Genomic DNA, 27,781 nt, shown 5'->3' on the forward strand with positions numbered 1-27,781 from the left:
GTTAAATAATTTTATTATGTTTTATTTTGACACCTTCTGTTTGTAGTTTAGTTCCTATAGAAGGTCTTTTTATAATCATTGAGATGGATGGCAAACAAGGAAAAAAAAATAAAAATTAATGTTGATTATTTTTCAAAGAAAAATGGATGCAAACGGCAGCAATACAATAGCTTTCAGTACAACAATGTATTGGATGAGCCTTCTCGGATAGATGAAGATTCAAATCGTAGTTGTAATGCTGTGTGTTTTTTCTTTCCAAAAAACCCCTTTCTAACTCAAATTATTGTTAAATATAATTAATATTGTTTTAAAAAATATATGCTGTGTTAGGTAACGTTAGTGATTTCTTACAAAAGGGAATAAAAATAATATTAAAAACTACCTTCCACTAACATCCCATTTTGCTGTTGGACAAGGACGGGATGAAAATATATTCAATCTCTATTCACCTTTCCATCTCTCGTGAACATAGTACCAAAATATATAAACTCATCCACAACTACATTGCACAGAATTTTCATGATCTTTCTTTAAAATTTCATGACATTGTATAATTTTAACTGCCTTCCATCAACATGGTATGTTTGTTATTGATCCAGTATCAGCCAACCGTTTTTTTTTATATCAAGAAACATGACATTGTATAATTACAACTACCTTCCATTAACACAGTATGTTTCTTGCTGGTCCAGTGTCAGCCAACGCACTGGGTGTGTTGCACAGTGTTTTTCTTTCAAATAATATGACATTGTATAATTTTCACTACCTTCCATTAACACGGTTTGTTTGTTGTTGGTCCAGTGTCAGCCAACGCGCTAGGCGTGTCGCAGCAGCACGACAAGGACGGGAAGAAGAAGCACACGCGGCCGACGTTCAGCGGCCAGCAGATATTCGCGCTGGAGAAGACCTTTGAGCAGACCAAGTATCTGGCCGGGCCGGAGCGCGCGAAGCTGGCCTACGCGCTGGGCATGACGGAGTCGCAAGTCAAGGTAAACCACCACCCTCAATAATCTTACAACAACTGACATTAACCTTTATGAAGTTTATTGGTCCCGCTACCGAAAGCTTCTTTGTAACCTCTCATTCATCATATTAAAAACTTTAATTATTATGAGGGAGAGGTTATTAATTATGATCAACACCCAAGTAACGTGCTTATTTGACAGTCTCCTCTGGTTGAGGGGAAAGGCTTTCGACTAGCAATCAAAAGCCGCTGGTCAAATACTTGCGTAGTAAATTTATACTCTCAGTATCACCTGGTATAAAACCACCATTTAGAATAGAAACGTTTTTTGAAACGGCTTTAGCCCATCTCACTCCGTTCCTCTTACTTCCTCTTCCCCACATGCTTCCCCTCCCTACCATCTTCATCCTCACAACATACCATAATTGGGGATTATTTTTTAATGATAAACTAACGTTTATAAGACAAGGTTTTATGCATAGCATAAAGGATAACAAATAATTATAAGCAATAATTAGTCATCCGAAATACTAATACAAATTGAAAATATCTCCCGAGTAAAAATAAATGCCGCCAACGGGAATTGAACCCGTGCCTTCTGATGTCGTGTCAGGTGCTCTGTATCGACTGAGCTATGTCGGCTTATTTCCAACCCGCCAAATGATTCAATATGTACTAGTACCTCAATCAACAATTACTGCTTTATTGTTGATTGAGGTAATAGTACATATTTAATCATTTGGCGGGTTGGAAATAAGCCGACATAGCTCAGTGGATACAGAGCACCTGACTGGATATCAGAAGGCAAGGGTTCAATTCCCGTTGGCGGCATTTATTTTTACTCGGGAGATATTTTCCATTTGTATTAGTATTTCGGATGACTAATTATTGCTTATAATTATTTGTTATAATTGGGGATGCCGTAGTCTCTCTGGCTCCAGACAGTTGAGAGCAGATAAGCAGTTGAACATAACTCGAAATCTCCTGAAGCCTCTCTTATTATTTCCTGATTTAATTATATACAGCTACAAGAAACCCACGAACCCAAAACTCAGTAAGCTTTTTGTTCACTTGCCAGTCCATTGTCAATTTCTTGACACCCCAAATTGATTGACACACCCCAATAAATTGAGGGCTCTTAAAAAGAGGAAGAAAAATTAAGGAGAAAAGAGAGATGATGGTTGGGAAGAACCTGAATATCTGGAACTACTATAGCTTAAGGACATAGTAAAATGAATAATTCAACATATCTGCTCCAAACGGTGATCTTTATTTTACATAATTTACTCTATTGCAAGATTGATGATTCACACAAATATCAATTGTTCTAAATAAAATTCATATAGCGTATTGTCAGATAACAATAAAATCATCATAATGAAGCCTTATTTACTAACAAAATAATTCGTAACTATTGCGTCTTTCAAATACGAATTTATAATATCTCCATTTGGCGTAAAGTATTCCTTCATGAATATATATTAATGAAAATTCTTAGATACTTAAATGTAGCATAATCAAACGACTGAATAAACAATTCGCTTCTTGAACTGAAGAAAATAAAAACCAATTAATTAAGATAATTGGTTGGATTAAGCAAAGCGCCTATAATCTTATCCGCTGAAAACTTGTAATAATTAACTGTGATTTATGTCAAAAACTAAGCGATGACACGGACTACTCTTCTTAATAGCATTATCTCTTTAGAAAATAGAACATTTATAGGCGTAGAACCTATTTAATACTAAATCCGAGGAAGTGGTGATTGTCATCCGTTCGCTAATATAAAGAGAGTTATTACCCCGAACAACTCAATTAAACTAATAGTGAAGGGAGAGACGAGGATAGTTGTGGAGATGGGAGACGTTTATGCGAGGAGATGTGGAGAAGTAGAGGGAAACAGCAGTATAACTATTGTCACGTTCGGTTAAACAACGAATAAATACAAGTCAACGATCGCGAGCTCCAATGTCAATAGGGATATCTATTCAATTAGATATCGAACTCAGGGTTGGCCATATTGCCACACGTCATGTTTAGTTCTTTTCTTTATAATACTGATACTCATTATTAATAAAATTTGAGAAAAACTCAATAATATGAAGAAATAAAAACGAATATGTACATTAAGGTCTGCCTTAACATCTCATCCGTCAAATCTAAATAACGCTTTAAGGCTAAATCCTCAAAGATATTTTCAAAAATATTTATTTGTATTTATAACTAACTTTTCTGGGGAAACTACTTTCAGATACATACTATTTTTATAAATCTATGTAAACATATTATCTGGTAAGATTACAATTTACAAAAATATAATTTTATAAAAACAAAATAAATATTGTCGGCGATCAAACAGTTAACAAAATTTTAAATATATTTTGTACCTAAAAAAATCTTTTCAAATCAATAAAACGCTTTTTTTCTCGATTGCATGTTCTCTAAAGATAGAATTTTTCGTTTATTTTATTTATAGACAAGAAAACCGCACTCAAAGATATTAGCGCAATTTGAGAACCTAAATAAAAGTTATGTTAAAATAGTGCAAGTTGGTAGGTTTTTCAAAAATGTATTGAAAAGTGTGTTAAAAATACTTTTCCGTAAAATTTGTATATTAGACTTTTCGCAGCCCTAGTTTCACTGTCAATATTAAACAAGGGCAAAAGCGTGCAAACATCAATGGGCAAACAGCAAACAGCCATATCACATTCTGACGCTGTTATTTATAACAATAAAGCTTTCACTGTAATGAGCCTAACACAATTAGGATTCAGACTGCAAGGGTGCCACCCCTGCCTGGGTTGGAAAATCAATCCCAGTGCATTTGTAAAACTTATTAAATTCGACTTTAAATACTCTCTGATAACGTAGATTTTTCATCATGGAAATTATATTATTTACCAGAACATTTCGTGTGAAATAGTTTTCAATTTCGACCTATTCTCTTTGTCTTACTGTTTATGCCAATAAGTTCTTTCATACCTTTATTTAGTATTTTCAACTTTCTGATTTCGTTGCTTTATATAGTGTTTATCTCAAATGCTTGCAGACTAATTAGGATAATGATACATAATAATGTATAAAGCTATCACGGAGTAAATGCAACCTTCCTTACATTTACCGAAATAAAATTCTGAAAAAAGTAGTGGTCCTAGTTATACCCATAATAAATACAATTGTCAACGCATTTTTTTAAATATTAATATTTTTTTCAATAATTAAATATTACAATTTGAGGTTGTACTCATTAGGTTATTAAAAAAAGTTGTTAGATTGTCATTCTGTTATCATATGTTGTCTTTTTTTTAAACCATTACATTAATAAAAACACAAATACTCGCAGAACTTAATAATAACATCACGAACAAAATAACATACCTATATGTCTACTGGGTCAAAGAAAATCCTCCCCCACTTGTCATCTGTACAAATGTACGAGAGCTTAAAGTATTCGGGAACACCACACGAAGCCGCTTCGGCAATCATCGGCAAAGCTCGTGAACGCTCGTGATGTGAAAAACACTCGCGCGCTGTTAGTAACGTGGTAGGACACTGATTAATGATCGAGTTCCAAATTCAATTCAAAATGTGATGACGTGATGACATCTAGCGATGTGATTGGTTATCGAAATTTGAACGGATTTTGATGGAGGTTAATGGTATGTTATGTATTTGGAACTGCAGGCAATGCATTTATATCAACGTTAACGATTTGATTGAGTTAACAGATTGTAATTTAACATAAAACATCTTTTTTATTACATTGGTACGACTCTTCTCTACATTCCTAGTTAACTTTTTATAAGGCATTATAAGTTATTAAAATCCTGTTAAAAACGTGATGGCGAGCCATTTCCTAGTAAAACATTAGTTCACTCAGAATATATCGGAACACGTGTTCATGCAGCTGCGCTTTTCCTAATAAATATTAATGACGAAATGCGACCATATTATGCTGCGTATTACGCGAGCCAAACTGAACCTCAAATTATGGGAAAGAAACGAACCAACCACAAATGGCGCAAAATGCCGCTTCCAGTTGCTTAGTTCCTTCGCATTTTCAAGATTTTTACATTTTTTATTTAATAACATACTGACCAGAACGAAGAACCCATCTAGTAATCCGGAAATATATATCAAAACCATTTTAAGTTGGTATGTATTATACCTACCCAACTTAATTTAGTTTTAATTTTTAAAGAAACTCTTTACTATACAGAATCTAACTACACAAACTAAATCTACTGAATTGTCTAATTAATATGTAACCCCTCGGTATAACACTTGATTGATTGTGATTTAAAATATAAGTACAATACACGCCATCAAACTAAATATTAAATTATTAAATCTTTGCCATTTGAAAAGCCCCCGTTATAATTTGGTGATCAATTGTTCCAACGAATAGCAAAACTTGCTGACAACTTGTTTCTAATGAAAACAGATGATCTGCTCGTTAAAATACATTAGAATTACTTTCACTGAACTATTTATAAGCAGGCAGATGATAATGATGATTGAACATTTAATTATGAGAATCACTATGAAGTACCTACTGTGAAATAACAGCACGTAACTTAATTAGACCCCTCACTAAAATGCGTGTATGACTTTTAAATCGAATCAAGTTCCATTTGATTTGATATCAAATGGAAGTCACTGAGCATAATAGCTAAATTCCATTATCGTATTTATACGGTTGTAATGGGGGAGGGAGATGAATGTATGGGGTTGGAGAAAATTTAGTATCGAGATGAAGAGGAGAGCAGATATTTTGTGGAACATTTGTATGGAATTATGCTCCCCTCGTGAAATGATACGGTTATTTTATCGAATGCTCGATGTTCGCTCGGGAAGCTTCAACATGATGTGTTGTTATATTGAAATAAATTGATATGATGTTTTGAATTCAGCGTGGATGATGTATTTTTTCTGTTATCTGTTGTCTATCGCGTAAGTGAATTCGAGATATTTTGAAATATTTTTGAGTGTTTTTCACGTGAATGTGAATTCATGTTTAATATTTTTCTATAAAAAGATTGCAAAATAAAAAACTCTTTCTGAGGCCATTGGTTAGGCAGGTTGGAGTTCAAATATGCACCATGTTTCTAATTCCCATATGAACCTGATCCCTTTACTTAAACACAGTGATATCTGATCGTAGTATTTTATTGACAATTTTTAACACAGTCTTCATTTATTTTATATCATTTTAGAGAGCTCTCTAAAGTGACATTATTTCACAAAAGCACAGTTAAAACATGCCTACTAACAAGCTTAGTCATGATTCGATGCAAAAGTGTTATAATGAAATATTTGTTGCATTTTAATTTAATACCTATTCACGGTGTCTGGAAACTAAAAAACCCTTAAAAAAACTGAAATTTTGATCTGATCATTTCCATTTTCTATTTATTTGTACCTTTTTTTTTCAACCAAATTTTTGAAGCCAGCAGACAACAAACAACTGATAATAACCCCATAGTGACCGATTTTGTTTAAATTTTACCTGAAAAACTCCAATTTCATACTTGATTTACTTGAAAACGAAAGTTTAAAATCAAAAAAATTATACCTACTACTTTATCGACTACAAATGCGATGTAGGTTCACCAGTTTTCCGCTTGTACCGCTAGTTTTTGGACACCATGTATAAAAGTATTGGTATTTATAAAATCTTTATTTTTTAAACGATCCTAAAGTATGGTTGAGCAGGTATATACTGGAAATATTATGTGTTGGCTTTTTTATGTTTTTTGTAACTATAATTTTACTGAGATGTATTCAGTTGTTGCTGTACCCACCCCTGCACTGCCTGTCCTTGCGGGACAAGGCCAGGGGTTAACTGGGATAAATTGAATTGAATCACTCCCGAGGGAAGTGCTACAAATGAAACACATCTTCAATGCCCTTATTTGTGGGCGGCTGGCTTTATATTTCACGTTAGCCATTGTTACACCTCAAGTGTCAAGCAATTTCACGCCACTTCATAAAAAGATGTATAATGCATTCTAATAATTACTAACCTTTTTTATGAGAAAGCCATTACAAGATTTAATACAAGAATTCGGTTTAAATACGTTTTTTTATGAAACAAAAGAAAAGGAAAAAAATATTCTTTGAAGTTCGAAGTACGTCCAAATGTCGCTTGTTCAAATACCGTGCGCAAGTATGTATGTATTTGTTTTATTTCACATTTCATTAATTTAAAATAATGCATAGTATATTTGCGGCACGTTCCATTCTTTGGTGACCAGATTTGAATAGCCAGGTTCTCTTCCAGTTTTCTCTTCTCGATATCCTCCCCCTCCCCGCTACCTTCAGCCTCACTGCATACCCCAATTGGGGATACCGAACTCTCACTGGATTCAGAAGGTTTAGGGCAGTTGCAGTATTCACATTAACAAATAAATAAAAAATTTACCCCTTTTTCAGAAACAGGACTTGCTTTGATCCTTTTACGTCATTAGAATAGTAGTAAAACATGTCATTATTATCTTGGTGAAAAATATATAAGTGTTATATATCATATAATTGCTTGAGCTATCTTGTAAGACAAGATCTGAATAGCAAGATTCTCCCAACATTAATAAATTATTTCTCCTTCTCAGCGCACAAACTTTTCACCTCACGAATTTCGAGGCTAAGTCCCGGGGCTCCGGCAATTGAGATCTAGTATAAAAAAACCCGCTGCACCTACCGTAAAAAAACCGTGGATTACATATTTGAACTATTTCTATCGAAACTGAAAAATTGTAACACAAAATTTATTTTAAAAAACTACAACAAGAATGCAATTATTCAAAACTTAATTCGATATCTATCTCCACACGTCCCCAGACTGCATCATCCCGTTTAGTACAATCTGTCTGAATTAAAATAGGGGAGAGAAACATTAGTACAAGCACAGTATTACGTCCTCATCCCTTCCACCAACCCCTTACCCCCTACCAGATACCCTCCACTCAAGGCTGTTCCCCTAGTATTTTGCTACTTGTGTTACCCCTGGGGGCGTTCCCAACGCACTGCTGGACAAAAGACCTAAGGATGACACTTTTGAATTGTATGAAGTGAACACCCAAATATTTTAGAATTTAAGTAACTCACCTGGGGATAATGACGAGGCAAAAATAACCCCTTTATAAAAAAATACGAATTTAAATATTTGTGTTAGTATAGTTACCTACTGATTGAAAAGCTTCATTTTCAATAGTTTTTTTAACATTGTTGTAGAAAAAAAATCATGCATTTGAAACTTGGATTACAAATCTACCAATGATTTCAAGGTTTCCCGGGAAACCATTCATTGGATTATTAAAACCTCTGCCATGGGCCACTCCAAGTAGTTCGCAGGTTGCTGAGTTCATGGGGTGAGGATTGCCTAGATCTTGGCCGTGGACGAGTCAGTCCACCAATGTGTGGTGAGCTGGATTTGGAGAAACTGGTTAAGGGAGGTATTTTTACCTTTCTAGTGAGATTCTCTAACACACACCGTTTACCTCTCTGTACCCACCCCTCATACCTTTTCCATAGATTTTTATTATACTTTCATTCCTTTAAAAAACCCTTTACACAGCATTCCCAAAGAAGAAATAGGCCCTGAGGAAAATTATTTTCCAAATGTAGCAAATGTAATAAACAAATAAATTCAATAAAAATATAATCATCGAAGGAAGCAAACACTTTGTGGCTTGAGATTATCTTCATCAGGACAGTACAAATATAAACTGTTTATATTTGTACTGTCCTGATGAAGGTTTAGTTCAATCGAAACCGGTCGACGTATATAAAATTAATAAAGTGGTTTAAAACAAAGATATTATTTCATTTGTGTAAAAATATAATAAAATAAATATAATATAATCTTTCGAAATGCAAATACGCATCATAAAAATCCAGTAGGAATGACTAGATTATTCAACTGATATTCGAAGGAATATTGTTGAGAGGAGAAGATGTCGCACCTTATAACTTTAAAACTAACGCGACTGGTATGTAACATCGAATGCAGATCCCCTGCAATGTTGCGAGACACAGACTGCAGGGTAGGGATTTCCCTGATGATAACTAACCTCCGATATGAAAGAGCTTTAGAAGAATAAAAGTTTACATGATAGAGTTTCATTGAAAGTTATGTTGTACCAATAGGCGACAAAATGATTAGAAAATCCATAATTTTACTCATGGACTGCTATATGACAAACGAACAGCAACGTATTATATTATTTGATGCTTTGTACCTAGTGTCTAGTTGTAGTAGATTCCCTTTGATACTGTGCAAATGGTTCCACCCCGTTATGCGTCGTTAGACAAATGATTTGGACATTTGCAGGAATGAAGAAGTTCAGATAATGTGACTAGGGGATGGTTGAGGGGCCGCAGGCTGTATTCTGCACTGCAAGGGTGGATTGGTCACGGAGATTTCATGCAATTCAAAGCGTTATTATTACAAATCATTTAGTATAGAAGCTTTCACTTAATTAAAATATGTCGTTTCTTGCATTGTAGGTATCTACATACATTGTTCGGTTTTATAACAGTTTATTTGATTTACAATAATAATACTACGAAATATTGCCCTAGTAATATTGTTTGTCGTAAAAATAATAATAAGAACTCGACTCAAGATGTAACTAACCACATTTATATCAACACTGAGAAAATAAAACGAAATCATTTACGACATTTTATGATAAGTCTGAACAGGGTACAACGATTTCCTGGGCTTATAAAGGTTCATTGTAACAATTTTAATTGGCAGAATTACTGCATAAATTAATTACTGTGCCTTCGTATCATAAACAATTGTCATAAAAGCTAAATTATAGGTGTAATTCGTTTAATGCGGGTGTACCCACAGGTCAATTACTTGATCTTGAAACGTTATCGATGTATTATACTACATACGTAAAATTACGAAAAAAAGACAACGCGATAATATGATCGCACAAGAAAATAAGAGCACAGTTGTTTTCTGTCGAGTTTCTTATATAACTTTGTTTAATTAACTTGCAATTAATCCATAGTGCTATCACCATTCGATATTTAAAAAAAAATCGTGTTAAGGCGATGCACTACGTCGTGTAATATTTCAATAACACTCCTTACGTAGATGGCGATAAGGCTTAAATTCACGCTTAACACCGTCTAGCTGTTTTGATTTATGCAAAAAAAAACATGGCCAAAGAGTGCCTTTTATTTTATTTTGTGGATGTTGTGGAAATATTTAAATGTTTTCCAATCATTTTATAAATAACTTAATTTGTCACATTATAAAATAAAACCATAACCGAAAATGGGTTCGTAAGTAGTTTTAAAGTTTAATTTTGAAATTTGAAGTTTAAAGCAGTTTTCATAGGCCTTATAATTTTTTTTTGGGCGTATAAAAAGACTTATGTTAAAAATACTCAATTATTTCAAAGGCCAGGATGTATTCTACTCGCGGTATTTAATTAAAGCATCTGAAACATTTCTAGGCGACCAAATTTTCAAACCAAAAACACATTATTTTGCATTACTACGTAGTGCATCGCCTTAAACAAACAAAGTATCGTCTTTGACTGGAATAATGATAATAATACTTGACTAATTCATGTAGAACCGTTTATTTGCACCTCAAGGGTGTCTACCTAAAAGCGTCATCAAGGGACTAAACTGTTTTATCATCATTATAAAAATTGTTTACAATCCCTAACTTTTCTTATAGTACTTCCACTGTTTTTTTTTCAATTTCAAAAACCATGAAAATAATTTAGTAAGATAATGAAGACATTTTTATATTTACATGCGCAATTTTTGATTTACTGTCAAAACGATCTGTTCATTTCCGTTCGTGAGTACGACGTTGTTGACGTCACACAGTCAAATATCGGTTACAGTCGTCTTACTAGCTAGTAACTATTGATGAAAATATTAAAGTAATACATTTTTAGTACAATAATTAAAATCAGATAAAAAAACTTAGGCACATTTTTTACAGTTTTCATGGTTTATGAAAATACCCCATTTCGCACGGAGAGAAATCGATTTTTGCCTTAACGATAAAATAATAGACCTTATTATTAAAGCGTGATATCATGACAATACAAATGTTTTTCTTTGTAACGCAAAAATATTCGGCTTTTCATGAACACCCGTCCTAAGAGTTAATATCAAGATCCCGATTTTAACCAGAATTACAAGTAATTTGAAGAGATTCTTAATAAATTAGCTATATTTATTTTTCTCTTTGTGTTATTTAGGATATATAAACGTATCGTAAAATTCCTGCGTGATATTTATTTTATAAAAGATCTTTATTTTTCGGTATCATCATATTCAGCTAGGTACGTACCTAATTGAAGACCCCAATAATCTCTCTTAAATTTACCGAAGCTACCGTGACTAATAATATTATTGTCAAATGAAATAAATAATCTCTTTTGATTGACATGTGGACATTCTTGATAATTATCCTAGATACGAGAGTCCATCTTAAATTGATGCTACCGTACTGGTGTATTATAAAGATCACAGAACAGCTTGAAAAAAATCTTTATTCAAATTTGGAATCAGTGAACGGATTCATTTATTTATTCATTCTAAATTTGAATTATTCACGCTTCGGTTGGTCAGACGGCATTAAGGGTACTTAATTCTAATTGTGTCAAGTGATTGATCGATATCACGGATGTTTTCGTTTATTAATATATTATGATATCGAGTTGGTCCTACTTATTGAAAAATAATATAATTCACGTCAATCAGACGGCGTAATGGGTGGTTGATTTCTGATAAGGTTTGTGGATAACTTTATATTACAGGGTATTAGACGGGGATTATTTATAAAGTTCAGATGTTTTACTTATAACTCACGCACCATACAACAATTTTAATTTATAAATTGAGAAAATAAAAATGAAATATTTATTAATATTATTTTGTTCTTAAATATATATATTTTTTTAAATTTCTCTCATGGGTTATGTCATATATGGTGATACTGTTTAGAAAGTTTTTTAAAGGAAATAAGGGGAAGAAAGTTTTGGGAAGGAAACAAGTAAAATAAGGAGGTAAGATAAAGGTAGAGGTAAAATCCAATTGTACCACTCACAACTAAAACATCTCTCGCTCAAAGACACTTCTCATTCATAGGTCCAAAACTATACAATTTCATGCTTGATGCTTGGAAAAACGAAAACACAGCTATTCTTCATAAATTGACCACTAATTGGTTTCATCAATTAGGTAGAAAGGAGAGTGAACTCTTACTACACAAAAAATTAAATCAAACACAAACCAAAAACAACAACAAAAACTCCAACAAAAAATAAACGATATAAAAGATACCTTTATGTTCTAATCTTTATCATTATGTGTATATATGTACCTACCTAGTACTTTTAAATTAGAATGCCACCCAAGCAGCAGTTAATCTTATGTTTAATTGGATATTTTATTTTATTCTATTTCTTCTCTTTGTTATTCATATTTATACAAAATATGTTAGTAGGCTTAGGCACCAGTTAAAAGTACATATACCTATTATTTAATTCTATACTTATCAAAATGTTAATGCTCATCCTAATTTGACTGTCCTTAAACGGCAATCCTCCTAGTTGGGCAGTCAAAACATTTCTTAAATAATGTATATAAATGTTTAATCTTTTACTAAATAAAAAAAATAAAAAAAGAATCTGGGTGTCCAGGAGTCACGGAGCTATGAATCCATTTTTCCACTGCGGCGCATGGCGATGGATCGACAAAGTCCTGTTAGAAAGATGAAAGGGTCCCCATCAAATAGTCTGCAGACGCATCCGTCGCCAAGACCTGGAAAAAACTTTACCCCACGAAACCGGGCACCCCTGCTAAGTCACCAAACTTCGCGAACCACTTGGGGTGACATATGGCAGAGGAGTTGGTTATCCCATAAAAGGTTCCCATGCGGAACCCATACAAATGTTGACAATGTTGCTTAGTTATTAAATAGGTAATGTACTTCTATGGGAATATGATGTACAGTAGTCCCAGAGAGAGGTCATACGTCATCGATGAAAAATATTGTATATAAACTAAAAATACAGAAAAAACCATAACGATGATTTCACGTACGACCTCTCTCTAGGACTACAACATTCATGATTTTTCCTAGTACAATCGTTTAATTTCTCTATCTATACTAACTATCGCAATACATACTTACCATCTAACTAATTAGATTCTTACAAGCCCATTCAACGTTGGTGTGGTAAAGCCGGCCTTGAGCCTTGTTTAAGACCCTTTTGACCAAAAAAACGCCATGGTGATAAGTTAAGTTTTTCACTTTTCTGACGTTAAACGATTTTAGTAAGGCTCTGTAAATGTATACAAATGCCAGTGTTTGTATTTAAACAGCATTTAAAAAATGCTGTAAAATATATTTCACTTTTTCTTTCCCCAAGTAGATGCCCCAAAGATACGTTACAATTTTTGTTAGATTTTTTTCAGGTATCTTTAATAAATACACAAATACGTGCCACCCATGGAATCTAAGCCCAAAACAACATCCCTTATTGAAAGATTCAATAAAAATGTAAATTCGGCCGCCGACAAGGGGGTCTTATTACTATATCCATCATATTTTGTTGGGCACACAATAGACTGGGGCCGCCCCTGCATCTGTGTGCGGTGATCGTTTAAATCATACTGTATATCAAGACAGGGGCGCACTCGTAAATTTAAAAAAAAATTAACGCATAAAAAATTGTTAATGACTGAGCGTAGGGAAATCCTGTTTTGCTTTTCGTATGTTTATACAATTGTTTGTACCTACGTTTCGTTTCCGTTACAAAATGGTGGCCGTGTTGAATACTGCCTTTTTATACCGTCAGAGTTCGCGTGAGCGTAGATACTTCTACGAGCTGTCAAACCTGAATAATCAATATTATGTTACCTACCTACCTGCATTAAGAGTGTTAAAAAAATGTCGTTAAAATAATGACGTTTCTTTGGACAAATTGTGTTTATTAAAATTGTTTATCTTATTTTTTTTTTAAAGTTACTTAGAGTAGGTAGATATTATTCATTAGATAAGAAAAAATAGAAATGCACTATTTTGAACGCTAGGTCTACTGTACAGGGGTTAATTTTATTCATATGAGCGAAATGGTCACGTTTTGGAAGGCACACCGAGAAAAAATGAGAATTACTATTATATTAAGAATCTCTTCAAATTTTTGGTAGTCATGTTAAGAACGAAATTGCAGGCCGTTTCCTGATAAACTTTTAGTAAATTTCTAATATATCGGAAAACATGTTCATGGACCTACATTTGCCTTGATAACATATAATTTTATGAACACGTGTATCAACATCATTCCTGCCATCCCATTATCAATCGGTTTACCAATAATTTGAAGAGATTATTAATAAATTAGCAATACTTATTTTTCTGTGCACGTGCATTGAAATATATTGATAAATATTGCCTCCATTGTATAAATGAGGATTTAAACTATAGTTGTATGAATGGTGTACTTCATCTTGCAGTTACTACCCAATTTCGCAAATTCTCTCATCAATTATTTTTCATACAGATCAGTTGAAAATATTGTCACTTGTCTTTTTTGGCAAGTTAAATGCACATTTCAAAGCTGCATGGCTCTTGATAGAAATGAAGATACGCTAGCCCCAGCGAAAGCTCGTACGTACGTCTTCAACGATCGTCCTCTTCCTTCTCATTTTTTAATGTACGATGACGTTACGTACGACTTCTCGCTAGGACTAGTAGATATATGCGGTTCCGTTGATCTAGAAATTCTAAGCAGAAAAGCTGTGACTGTTTCGTGGAGCCAGAGCTCTTTGTTCAAGAGTTTTTGAAGCTTCAACAAACATAGTTTAGATTAGTTCTGCAAATCTTAGTGTTATTATAATATAATATAAAGGCGATAAGTTTGTCCTTTTTTGACAAGCGTTTAAATCTCACTGGAAAAAACAATGTATGATTAAAATGGGTGTTCTATTTAAAATATTTTACATAGGTAGGTACAATATGTATCCAGGAAATCCGACTACATAATTGAAAACACTTTTTTTCCCTAAAAAAGCACCTCGCTGACACAAATGCAAATGGATCGCGTCTCCGATACGATGATAGAACCATTCATGTACCGAGTCCCCTCGGCAATTTCAAATTGACACACGTTCGCCTCTCTCTCATTCCCACCGTTTCCAGCACAGCCGCGTCCCTCTCCAACCGGCGGTGAATACCACTCGCTCCATTCAATTACCTCAGTAATCCTTCAATTATAACGACAGATGTCTCTCGTAGACAGGGTAGGATTGTTAGAGGCCATTTCCTTTAAATCCCGGCTGCGCCTATCCAGAACACAGGAAAAACAGCAAATAAAACACATCACCAAATAAAAATGTACAAATCATTTATGTACAATCTCTTTAGAATGCGTTTTAGGGGAAGTTTCTTGCTACTCGAAAGCATGTGGCTGAGCTTGGTGTAAAAAGGCTTGAGATTGGACTGTAAGTAAGGCTTCTCCGGATTAGCTGATAATCGGACGTATATTTCCTTCACGAGGTAATAGAATGTCGTGGGTTTATCTATTTTACTGCGTGTTCTTTTTATGGGGAGGACACTTTGTTAACTGTGTATAGTGGAAGGTTTTAGCTACCTATCATTTATTAATTTTATAAAGTCGTTAACTAAAATTAAACGTACCTACTTGCACGGAGAAAAATGAACCAATTAAATACTCATTCAGAATATATAAAGAACACGTGTTGGTTTCCTAAAAAAATATCATGACGGAGTGCTGTAATATAAGTATGTCAGTTTCGATACTTGTATAAACACGTGTTTGCCATTTAGATAAAACATGCTTTTGATATTTTGTTACGAACTCTGTCTGTCAATCTCAAGATTTTTAATAAATTAACAGTATTTCATATCAGTAAGTTTTCTCCGTGTGTTAATTCGTATAGTATGTATGTATGTAGATATTTTGTTTACTCTTAACATGAAAAGGTATGGCAGTTCTTTAAAAATGATTTAAATAACTATCATCGATGAAGAAGAGAATACTAATAAATCTATACGAAACAGGAAGTAGAACGAGGCACAGAAAAATTTAAGAAAACACGGTCTCAACTGGGAACCGAACCCGGGATATCTGTCTTAAAGAGACAACGCACGGGACCTAATTATATCATTTTTGTAGATTTCAAATTCAGAAATAACAAAATTATCTCGGAAAATTTTTTCCCTCATTTTTGGAAGCTATCTTTTAGAATGATTGCAAAGTTTTAAAGAATTACGTTTGTAACCTAGAAAGTGTCTCGGATAAACGTATCCAATTTTTATTTATATTTCCTGTCCCGGTAAGACAAGAGATCCTGGGTTCGATTGTTCTATTTCGTGTTTCGTTTAGATGTATTAGTATTATCTTCGTCTTCAATGATTCAATGATTCAACGATTCAATGATTCAATGATTCAATGATTCAAGGATTCAATGATTCAACGATTCAATGATTTGATTATCGTTTTTGAAATTGTTTTTGTTTTTTTGTCTTCTTTTTTCTTTTTGATTTTGTTTTTTCATTTTGCGTTCATTTTGTTTTTTTTTTTGTGTTTATTTAGATGTTCTTTCTGAATAAATACAAAATAACAAAATGTAAAAGCCCAGCTGGGCGTGAAATTATAAATAAATATAATAATTGATTGAAGGTATGACCTTCAAAATAAGTTGAAAGAAAAGTTGTTCCTGAAGATTCTCAATAAATTAGCAATACTCATATTTCTCCATGCAACTTGAAAAATTGATCGGTTTTTTTTAAAATGATTATCAACTGGAGCTATACAGTTTTCGATGATTCATTAAAAAGGTTTTTCAAAGCCATCAATCATAGTAAAATGAACCAAAATGTGTTTGTTGCATTTTGAATGATGTCAAAATAAATTGTAATTGCGTATGAAAACTTGTTAGGGACTCTATTGCTTTATTCCAGTTAACATTAAAACCACATCTTTTCAAAGCGAGTCCACTTATAACCAACAACCCTTCCGTTAGATAGAAAAGTAATTTGCCAAATTACACTTCAGTTCCAACAATGACAGATAATAACCTGAATGAATAAAATCGTCTGGTTGGAGGCATAGAGGCGGGGCCGTCGAGAGAAACGATATTTTGATTCTAGCAGAACAAGTTTCACCGCACTATCGACACAATCGCCATTTAGCCACCCCAAAACGTAGACAAAAAAACTGGGCGGTTCCGCGCGGTTAACCCTCCGAAACCGTGTAAAAGTTAACAAATAGAGGGGAACATATGCGACGCCAAATTGCATTGACATCCGCTGAGATATTTGCTGACTCTGTGATTAATATCATCCCTTTTATTATATTTTTTATAATTCTAGACTTCATAACTCTGTCGCTGATCGCCATTATGAAAACTGAATTAATTGAGCATTGTTACGTAATGGATTTATAATAAGAGCGGTGATATTATAATTTTTTTTTAGATTTTTTGTTTTGTTTTGTTTGTGTGCGCAGGCTTAAGCGGATAATGTGGCATGCAAATCGGAGCGTTTCACGGTTTTGAGTAAGCCTGTTTTATAAATGAGGTATTAAAATGATAATTAATAAACGTGGTTGTACAACAGTTGTTCCGTTCATTTATTTCACATTGATTTTATCTAGTGATGTAACCATGTTCTCTTTGACTATACATAGCACAGATATATTCAAAGACAGTAAAACTATATCTAAAAATTTACAAAAAAAAAAAATTATGGTATTTTAGTCGGCGGTCTCCATGTTCGAGTGGTAAGGCTCTCGACTAGCAATCCAAGGGTTGCGGGTTCAAATCTTATCTGATGGATTTGTGTTATTTCGCAATTTAATCATTCAGATAATATACGGTATGTTTCCGGCACGTTCCATAGTGGAAGATGCTTTCAGTACCGCCCTGGTGTGAGACCACTATTCAAAATTGAAATGTTGCTAGAAATGGCTTTAGCCGTGCTTGGCGACTGGATCTGAATAGCCAGGTACATTTTTACCATGCTTTTTTTCACCTCTTACCCTTCTCACAGCAGTTGGGACTCTTGTGCGGTATTCACATAAAAAGGGGGGTAGGTAGGTACATTATATTGATAATGTTTATCAAAAAATTCATACAAAATACAAGCTAAATATACCTGCCTGCGAGTAGCATTCATGTGTTGCCTACGATATATTCTAATCACACTTTTATTATTGGATTTACATTATTCAAACTCTCTTTATATATACTTATCAATCTGTCTCATACCAAGTGACGAATCTCATTTGGGAAGATAAGTTCTGGTCAAATCCTTGTACTTTTGTTGCTTTTCCTTTCCTTAACAGGTTCATGAAATAACATAAATATACATTAATAAAATAAATACCAGAATTAATAATACATTTCCAATTAAACTTCTTCTCTAATAGACAATGTATATAAATTTCTCTAATAGACAATGAACAGTGATAATCTCAAGTAACTTCCCAGGTAAGTAAGGTCCAGTATATATATTATCTGCATGTACAGAATGTAATAAATTGCAATATATGTCCATTAGCAGCATCACGTTCGTTCATCAAATGCATTGTACATATAGTTTTGTATTAGTGATCGACGAACCGGTGGATGCAATTTGTTAGACATGAATTGATAATAGTTTGCCTAGTCTATGGCTACAATATGGGTGATTTTTCACAAAAACGGCGTTATACAATTAACAATAATAATATTTTGGTAATACAATATTTTTGCTATTGTTCAAATAGTATGTATTTATTTAAACATAACATAGATAAAATTTATTTTTTATAAAGAACAGAAGTGCATATAAGAGTTATAATTTTATTTTATTTGGTTTTACGCCCAACCGGGTTGTTGGTTGGGCGTAAAAAACCTGTGGTTTTTAAAAACAGAATATATCTAGACCTATCGAAAATTATACTGAAAAAAATTAAAGCATATATAACAGTAAACTGATACACTGAATATAAAACAATACTATTAAAAAATGTAACAGTAACATACAAAAAATAACATGAAATAAAAAATAATATAACATAAACTAGAACAATACTACATATAAGACAACAAATCACTAAAACTACATTACCAACGCTGCTCTAATTTGTAGTATTCAACAAAGTGCTGGTGTAGATTACGATTAATTCTATAAATGGAGTCAAAAAATATATCAATAGTACCCTCAAATCGTACATCCCATAATCATAATAACAAACTAAAATAATATTCTTAAAGTTAAATTTGTCAACAGAGCAAGTTTCGTTCCCCACACAATGTGATACCTGCGAATATTACACTTCTTCGCGATATAAATTCACTTTATCTAAAAAAAATATATTAAAGCCCGCGACACTACAAATAAATGCAAGTTTCGTTTAGGTTTTTAGTGTCCCAATCACACAAAAATTATTGGAGATAGTTTACCCTTTACGATAATCACTGAAAGTACAAGATGTTTTAATATAATGCCCATACCTCAGATTAATAATATTTTTACGGTATAATCTGATGTAAAAAGTAATCAAAGCGTTTATTAGAGCAATAAGAATCGGATTTTACGGGTGGGGCATTTTGTTAATCGGAAATATTTTGTGACTGACATTTGTTCTATATACCTCGTGACAGAGTCACACTTTCATAAATCAATTATCCATTTTATACATATAATATAAAATTACTTTTTAGCTTGTTTTACCCCATTTAACTTTTTTTGGCAATTACTTTTACTTTTAGTAGTAACTGTGTAGTAAATCTTAGATGCGATCAACACATCAAAGTTATTACGGAATAAGCCACAAGACTTGTAAATTTATTTAAAAAATCTAAGATATGTGGAAAATAAAAAGGATATGAAAATGGCCACTGCGCATTATATCATTTTCTAAACGAGTATGAAATTATAGGATGAGGATCTGCTACAGCTAAGTACATACATAACCTTAATACAATTAAAAAAAAGAATCATAACAACGCCGATGTAACAAATGTACAGCAAATACAAGAAAAACGGGACTGTAGACCTCTTTCTGATAAAATGTTAGTAAATTCGTAATAATATCGGAACACGAGTTCATGCACCTGCGTTGGTCTTAATAATATATATTGACGAAGTGCGAAAATGTTACGATTTTTATGAACACGTGTTCTGACGGTTCCATGCTAACTCAACACAGTGATTATCAACACACATTTAAAGAATGATATAAAGTCATTAAAAACTATGAATTTTTTTTTTCTAACCCAAACTAACCTTAAATAACCAAACCTACTTAACCCAGTTAATAAAGTTTTTGTTTCATCACTTTCCACGACTTTATATAACTTTTTAAAGATGTGATGAATTATTATTTTTATGATTTATCCGGTCACCGTTCTGACATTGTAACAATTCATTAGTATTTTACTGATAGTTTATCAGAAAACCTATCAATTCATTCGTTAAGGGCCTGAAATCCCGTTTTTAATCGGATAACAAATAATTGAATTTATTAAGAGATTCTTAATAAATTTGTAATATTTTGAATCAGTTAGTTTTCTCCAGTACAAAGCAATATAAATCTGGCTGAAAGAGGTTAATGAAAAAGCTCTTTAAAAAACACCAATAACGGCATAGAAGCGCTGTCAAGCGGTAAGTTCAAATCGTAATTCATATTACACAATAGACTTTTTGTGAAGTTCTGAATCCGTCCACCACTATAATCGTGAAGTAGAATGGAATATCTGGTATCCAGTAGCCAATAGGTAGAGAGTAGGTAGCCCGCTGTATCACATCTAGTAGTCACACCGCTGTCACTTGATTGACAGCTATACTAGCGACATCTGGTGTTACACCCGACGGCCATTAAAAACTTGTTTCCGTTTCCGAGACCAAACTGGTCGGGACGGATCAATTATTCCTTATTGTACGACGGTAAATTCATAGTTCGAACAAACAACGCCTACGCCAATCAAAATGCTTGTTGTTTAATTAGAAAACAGATTATATTTTCGAATTGATAGTTTAGTACATCTGCAGTACTTTTTAGCTATAAGTAGATATCTACTTCTACTTACATATAATCTGAATAGTTTTCTTGCTCTAACGTTGTACAACGCCGTGTATTGGCCTCGCTCAAACAAAACATGCCAATGATAACGTACATTCTACGTTTAACGTTTTACTGTCTTTAATTTTTCAATAAAATTATCGAAATAGCGATGTGGTTATTTAATATTCTATAACAGGAGTCTTCACGATTGTTCAATACCTTGACACAACACAGAGACGTAGTATAACAATGTACAGGTTAATTGCAACCAAGAAACAATTTCCATATTGCTGTTTATTTGGTGAAAATAGCGATGAATTGCAATATCAAAACTAGTCACAACTCAAAAAAACTTCACTTGATAAAAATAATCTTCCTTTTTAAGAAATTTTCCACCGTGCAAAATAGGAAACTTTAAAGCTAAAAGCGTGTTGAAAACCAAACCATTTTAGATCTTCAATACAGGGATCTTCAACAATATCATCTTAATACAGGGTTGTCCAATAAGAGGTGTTATTTTGATATTCAATCGTAAAAGATCAATGGTTTCGTTGCTTGTGTGGCACGTAGCGCCGTCTTGTTGAAAGTAAAGATTGTCCAGATCAATACCATCCAATTCCGGCCATAAAAAAATTACTAATCATCTCTCGATAGCGCAATCCATTCACCGTAACTGTTGCTCCAGCCTCATTTTCGAAAAAGTAAGGTCCAATGACTCCGCCGGACCATAAACCACACCAAACAGTCACACGAACTTCAACAATAACTTGGGTTTTTTGTTGACGAAGCCAACGAGGTGGAAATGGGCCTCATCACTCAAGATGATTTGCATTTGATTCACTAAAGTGAATTTTAATAATTTCAATGCGTTGTTGAAGCCTGTATCGTTCCATTTTTATTAATGGCGTTGTATCTACTTGTCAAATGTCAAAAAATGACAGCTTCAAAAGTAACATCTACCAAAACAGCGGGCTATTCAAAATAACACCTCTTATTTGAAAACCCTGTAGTATAAAACAGAGTCGGTATCCGCGTTTTTCTGTTTGTGTGCTAAGTTCTTCTAAACTACGCCACGGGTTTTGATAGCAATCACGTACACACACGCGGTGTATGATCAGTTAATATACGAAATAAATGTCGGTTCTACCCGATCTGCATTTGGCGAGGTTGTTGGCACGATTGACTCCAGTCCCTGTGATGGAAGGTACAATCTATTCAGTCAATCATTCAGAGAAGTTCTTCCGGGAGGTTTATGTATAAAATACATGCATATTATATTTATAGAAAATAGAAAAAAATCAATTTTTTGTCATCAAGTCGTGAAAAAAAATTAGGGTGCTTAAATTGCTAGAGCTGGATAAACCTTATTTTTAAAAGGCGTGAAGAAAAGTCCGCGATGGTATATGTATGTCTATCTCCTAAAGATAACTCCCAGTAACGCCGGGCATAAGCTAGTTAAGTAATACATTGATTCTGGTAGCAAGCAATACAATTGAATCAATCAACGTTATAATTTAATGTAATATTTATTCACCGTGGGGAATTCGGAATGTCCACGTTTAGACGGCTCTTTACAAAAGTGCAACGCCACCTGAATTTATTTAGAAAACAACAGCAGCTTGAATACACATTTCTTTATTTCTAAATCCTTCAAGACAGGCAAAGTGTGGCCGTAAGCTGGACTTATGTCCCCTCGGTTGAAATATTATATTAGTATATCTGGCGAGCAACTTGTTCCCGCATAGTATGTGCAAAAATAGCAATAAAACCTTGCGCCATGGTTCCGGGATGCGTTCCGTTGAATATATACGACCTTATTATTGTTTCCGCTTCATTGACGAGAAGCGGAAATCTATCGGAAGTTGCGCTTTTTGCGCGGGAACAGGAAACGAGCGGCCATCTTTGTGAAGACGTGTTCTGATCGAGCGCCATCTAACCACCCTATCAATATTCATGATTTGTCGGAACGTGGTATAAACCTTCTCTGCAATCATACGAGTCATCTATATGCGTATGCTAAAAGCTAGTGGCTTTCATGTCTCCTACTGATTGTCGGTAAATTGATAAGTTAGTTCTCTAACGATAAGAATATCACTCGTGTAATTTATTAATTTATTGTAATAATATAATACAATGCTAGAGAAAAACCTGATGATACAAATTGAATACGTAAGATTTCTATCAATTGCTCGGATATACTAAAATGGGGTTGCAGGCAATAACGAATGAACTAACAGGTTACCTGATAAACTTTTATAAAATTAATAATATTACTACATGTTGATGAAAATAAGAATATTTACGCATTTTGTAAAAAATGCAGGTGCATTTGCTTTGGAAATATATCACGACGAAATACGAAAATATTTGGATTTTTATGAACACGTGTTTCGAAATCGTTATAATATATTCATAATTTACTAAAAGTTTATGGGGAGCCCGAAAAGTTAAAATGAAAAATATTTCTTAATTAGGTATCGCTACCACTACCTAACTAACGATTTTAGGATAAGCTTTTCCTAATCTACTGAACATTCTTGATCAGAGTAGACATCTCATGGACCGAAATAAAATTGATTGTGTTAAACTCCTCTTTTCATTTTGTTACTTCACCTACATATTTTAAAGCAAATTGAAATGAAGAATATTACAAATATCTTTTGAAGCAATTTTATGTAATAAAATGGCGGCGGAACAATCGATCTTCTCCGATCTTACCATATTTCCCGCCGGGAATAGTTTAATGGCATCAAGGCCCCGCATCCCGTACCCGAATCATCTATACATCCCATATCCTATCATCGTCTCTGCCATGGATGCCCTGTCATGCAAAATAACAAGACGTGCCGCTCTATTAACTTTCATAGTGTTTTCCTCTCGTCTTGATGACTAAGGAATATCCGAAAAAGCCTTCGCAGCGCCCTGATAAACAAATTGAACTATTTTACTACCCCCAAAATGCTATGTAGAGCATATCGCGAGCAGTGGCACGCGAGCCTATAATATAAATATTTATATCAATGAAAAATTGCATATAAGTGTCGCCTTTTATCTAGATGAATGTTCTTAGTGAACTCACCCGTGTGAAAAAATTTTATGCTGGTTCGTTCAAATTATTATGCAGAGAGGTTGAAAACTAATAGATTTTCGGGCTAGAAGTTTTGGCGCTACAGTTTTAAGACCGAATACCAAATCTATACTACAAAGCTTTTTCGATGACAACCGAAAAATTGTACTTATATCTTGGGAATCATTTTATCGTACATGGTTTTATAGGAGGTCCTCTGTAATATTTTGGTAATCAAAATAATTAGTATGCATGCACTTTCAAAAAGTTTGCACACTCCTCGCCTAATAGATACGAAATACTATGAATTTTACGATTGTAATTCCTTGGAATTTATGCGCCCGCAGCAGTTTTCTTTGATTCGTTTTCATTTTCATTTATCAGTGATTTAACCAAACTGTTATTTTTTTACATCTGCCATCAAAGCGGGTGGGCGGGTTAAGGAAGAACCTTGATTCTACTCAACTTGTGCGTGGGCAAAGTGCTGTAGAAAGGAATGATTTATCGGAGACCATTAAACGGCTTTGTGCAAATGATCAAAAGATCAAACAGAACATATTTTCATTATTGAAATTGTGTAATTATTTCATTCGACCTACGCAATGAATGGTATATAACAAAACCCAATGATGTCTTGACAATGAAGAATAAAACTGTTTTTTGTTTGCTTATTAAGTAGAAATAACTTCATAAATAAACTCCAGCACCAATAAATGTTTACAGCTTTTCTTTGAGGAATTTAGAAGGGTATAAAATTATTTTCTATAGTAATTATCTTGCTCCACAAAAATAGGGGTTATTATGCCGTGTTTGGCCAACGTTTCGAACAGCGTTGCAGTTGTCCATCATGAGGGCAGATGTGGATGGAGAAAAAAGAAGCAATACTGCATAACATAGAAAAATAAATCGCGATAGTACAAGTAGGTACGTATTATATTATATCTGTAATTTTATTTCTTTATGTCACAAATTTTTTAAGGTTCATCTATTAATAGGATTTAACTTAACAAAAAAATTAATATAGATATTTAAAACGAAACAAATTAATTAACTTCAGTACCTACGCGGAGAAAAACGATCTTGTCAAAAAAGTGATAGCATGCCAATTTCCTGTTAAAATATTAGTCATTCAAAATATATCGAGAACACATATATTTTTATTAATGAATGTCACGACGGTATACTACAATATCAGTATGTCAGTATCAATATGTATATTTGTAAGAACACGTGTTCTGTGGTCCTTATAAAATATTCGCTGTTAACTGATACTTTGTTAGGAACTCTGTTAATTCATTCGTTGCAAGCCTGCAGTCCCGTTTTAAATATTTGACCAGATTTTTAATAAATTAACAGTATTTATATCTACCTACAAAAAAAAGAATAATTTTTACACTTATCATGTACAGAGTTAAGATTATATTGTAAATCTCGGGTATTTTGACGAAGAGCATTAAATCAAATTTGGTTTTCGCTTGCAGATATAGCTTTTTATAGGCAGCACATAAATATTTACCCTTTTTGCATGAGGTCAAAAGAACCGCTGGAAACGGGGGATGAAAATAATAATAAAAAACACACAAATAGATGGACATCTAAAATGTATTGGGATGAGTCTGAATGCTACGGAATGCTGAATGTATTGGAAGAGTTATATGCGGGGAATGCGGGGTGATCCAATATATTTGAAATATGGACATTGAAAACCACGTTCTGATATATTTATTGCTTATTCCTAGGAGATTGAAACTCATAATATTATTTACTTTTATATATCGATACACATTCCGCTCACGGGGGAGATATGAAAAATAAAATAAACAGTTTATTTTGTTTCAGATAAAAACATGTTTTTCGGGCGGAATGGTTTTTAGGAGCGTTATTTATATACTAAGATAAAACATAAAAATAATGGAAACTTCTTTCAAACCCATCAACTTTTTCTTCCGATTATTTATTGTTTGACTACCGGTTACTTTTTTGATGCTACATATACCAACATAATAAAACATTATGTACTTACTATATTCGGCATCTTATAGACATTTTCTTTATTTTCGTTGTCTACCGATTTTCTATACGAATTTATAAATGTCGAATTGTGACACATCGGGCCCAAAAATGTGGCCCAAATAAGCCGAGATTTACTTAATACAATTTTATTTTTATTTATTTAGCTTTTTTATATACTTACATAATATTACATTTATTCGAGTTCTGTCGAATGTGCTTTTAAAATTTTTACAATTTTTGAGAAAAATATTTAATTAGTGCCTGAAAAATTATTGTGTTAACTTTATTACTAACGCTTGTATTTGTGGATAGAAGAAAATGAACAAATTATAATAATGAAAGATAAATACCAAAAAAGTTGAGAACAACCATTTATGTCATATTATAATAAAGTCAACAAAACATTCTTTCATACGCGGTAGTGTACTTTGAACTGAACAACTTCACGTTGACGAATGTTGGCGGACTATCCCTCGTTTACGGGAATTCGTTTACTGACACAAATATGCATTCGAATATTTGAGACACATTGTTTTAAGATCGAAATTTGTTCTAAGTAAACGGAATGGTTTCCAAGATAACCGAAGTAAATTAGTATTAGCATCTTTATTTGGTTTATATGTATTGGTTTTTGTCCCAAATAAACGGTTGTCCCGATAAACCGGTGTATCAATTAAGCGGAATCAACTGCATTTGAAAATTTTGTCAAATACGAGTCAAATCCTTTTCACGATCTTAAGAGAAATATTCAATAAATCCTTAAATGATTATATTACGTAGGTAAATAGCGCATTTTCATAATATTATATATTTACACGATGAAAAATGAACTTTTGGTAAAAAATCCTGTTTGAAAAAAAAAACAAAAGTTGTACATGAAACCTATCAATTCATTCGTGCAGTCACGTTTTTAACAGGATTACAAATAATTTGAAGAAATTCTTTATAAATTAGCAATATTTTATATCAGTAAGTTTTCTCTCTGTAGTATACGCCTACTCAAGTATCATTTATGATTGCATTAAATGTTTATATTTTATTTTCAATTATTTAGTTATAATGAAAACTTGTCATTTGAGAAATTTTAACGCAAACTGGAAATGTTTGAGTTCAAGCTGTTACTGTATTACGTTTCTTATTGTAGGTATATTCGGAGTTAATCTATGGCAATTTAAATCAATAATAGAAAAATGTTGTTTTATTAAACGCAAAATTATCTCGAGTAAAACACAAATATTAGTTCGATACAAATCAGTGTTATTGATTTTGATATCGGGGCACTTAATTAACCACATCAGTTTATTTGTACTCTGTTCACCATGTGACACTTTCATTAAAGCGGTTGTTACAACTCATATAATCTATTAACTAGGCTGTGATAAGGGTCGTTTGACAGAATGAGTCGTGGGGACTACTAACTCACCACCACGCGGGGGTAGGCAGAGAGGAGCGACCTCAAACAACTCTTGGCACACACTCCTTACCTCGTTCACATTCATACATCGTCTCATACATTCTCTTCTATTATTCTGACTCAAGTATCTGATTTTTTTTATTTTTTTTTTTTATAGTGAATACCTCACAAGAGTCCCAACTGCTCCCGTCTGGAGCCAGTGAGACTATGGCATCCCCAATTGGGGGATGTTGTGAGGCTGAAGGTAAGTGGGGAAG

The 27,781-nt window shown here is 33.3% G+C and overlaps 1 protein-coding gene across 1 annotated transcript in view; it reads left to right on the top strand.

Annotated features, from left to right (window-relative positions):
• Positions 1-27,781, top strand: part of HGTX (HGTX homeodomain transcription factor) — a 115,854-nt gene that overhangs the window by 51,001 nt on the left and 37,072 nt on the right. Inside the window, exon 2 of the mRNA XM_089639961.1 lies at positions 802-989. Within this exon, the coding sequence (XP_089496087.1) occupies positions 802-989 (188 nt within the window). The remainder of the gene's footprint in view (positions 1-801; positions 990-27,781) is intronic.

The sequence above is a fragment of the Hesperophylax consimilis genome, chromosome 15, assembly GCF_061612785.1.
Source record: "Hesperophylax consimilis isolate HC1 chromosome 15, BYU_Hcon_1.0, whole genome shotgun sequence".
In the NCBI taxonomy this organism is placed as follows: Eukaryota; Metazoa; Arthropoda; class Insecta; order Trichoptera; family Limnephilidae; genus Hesperophylax; species Hesperophylax consimilis.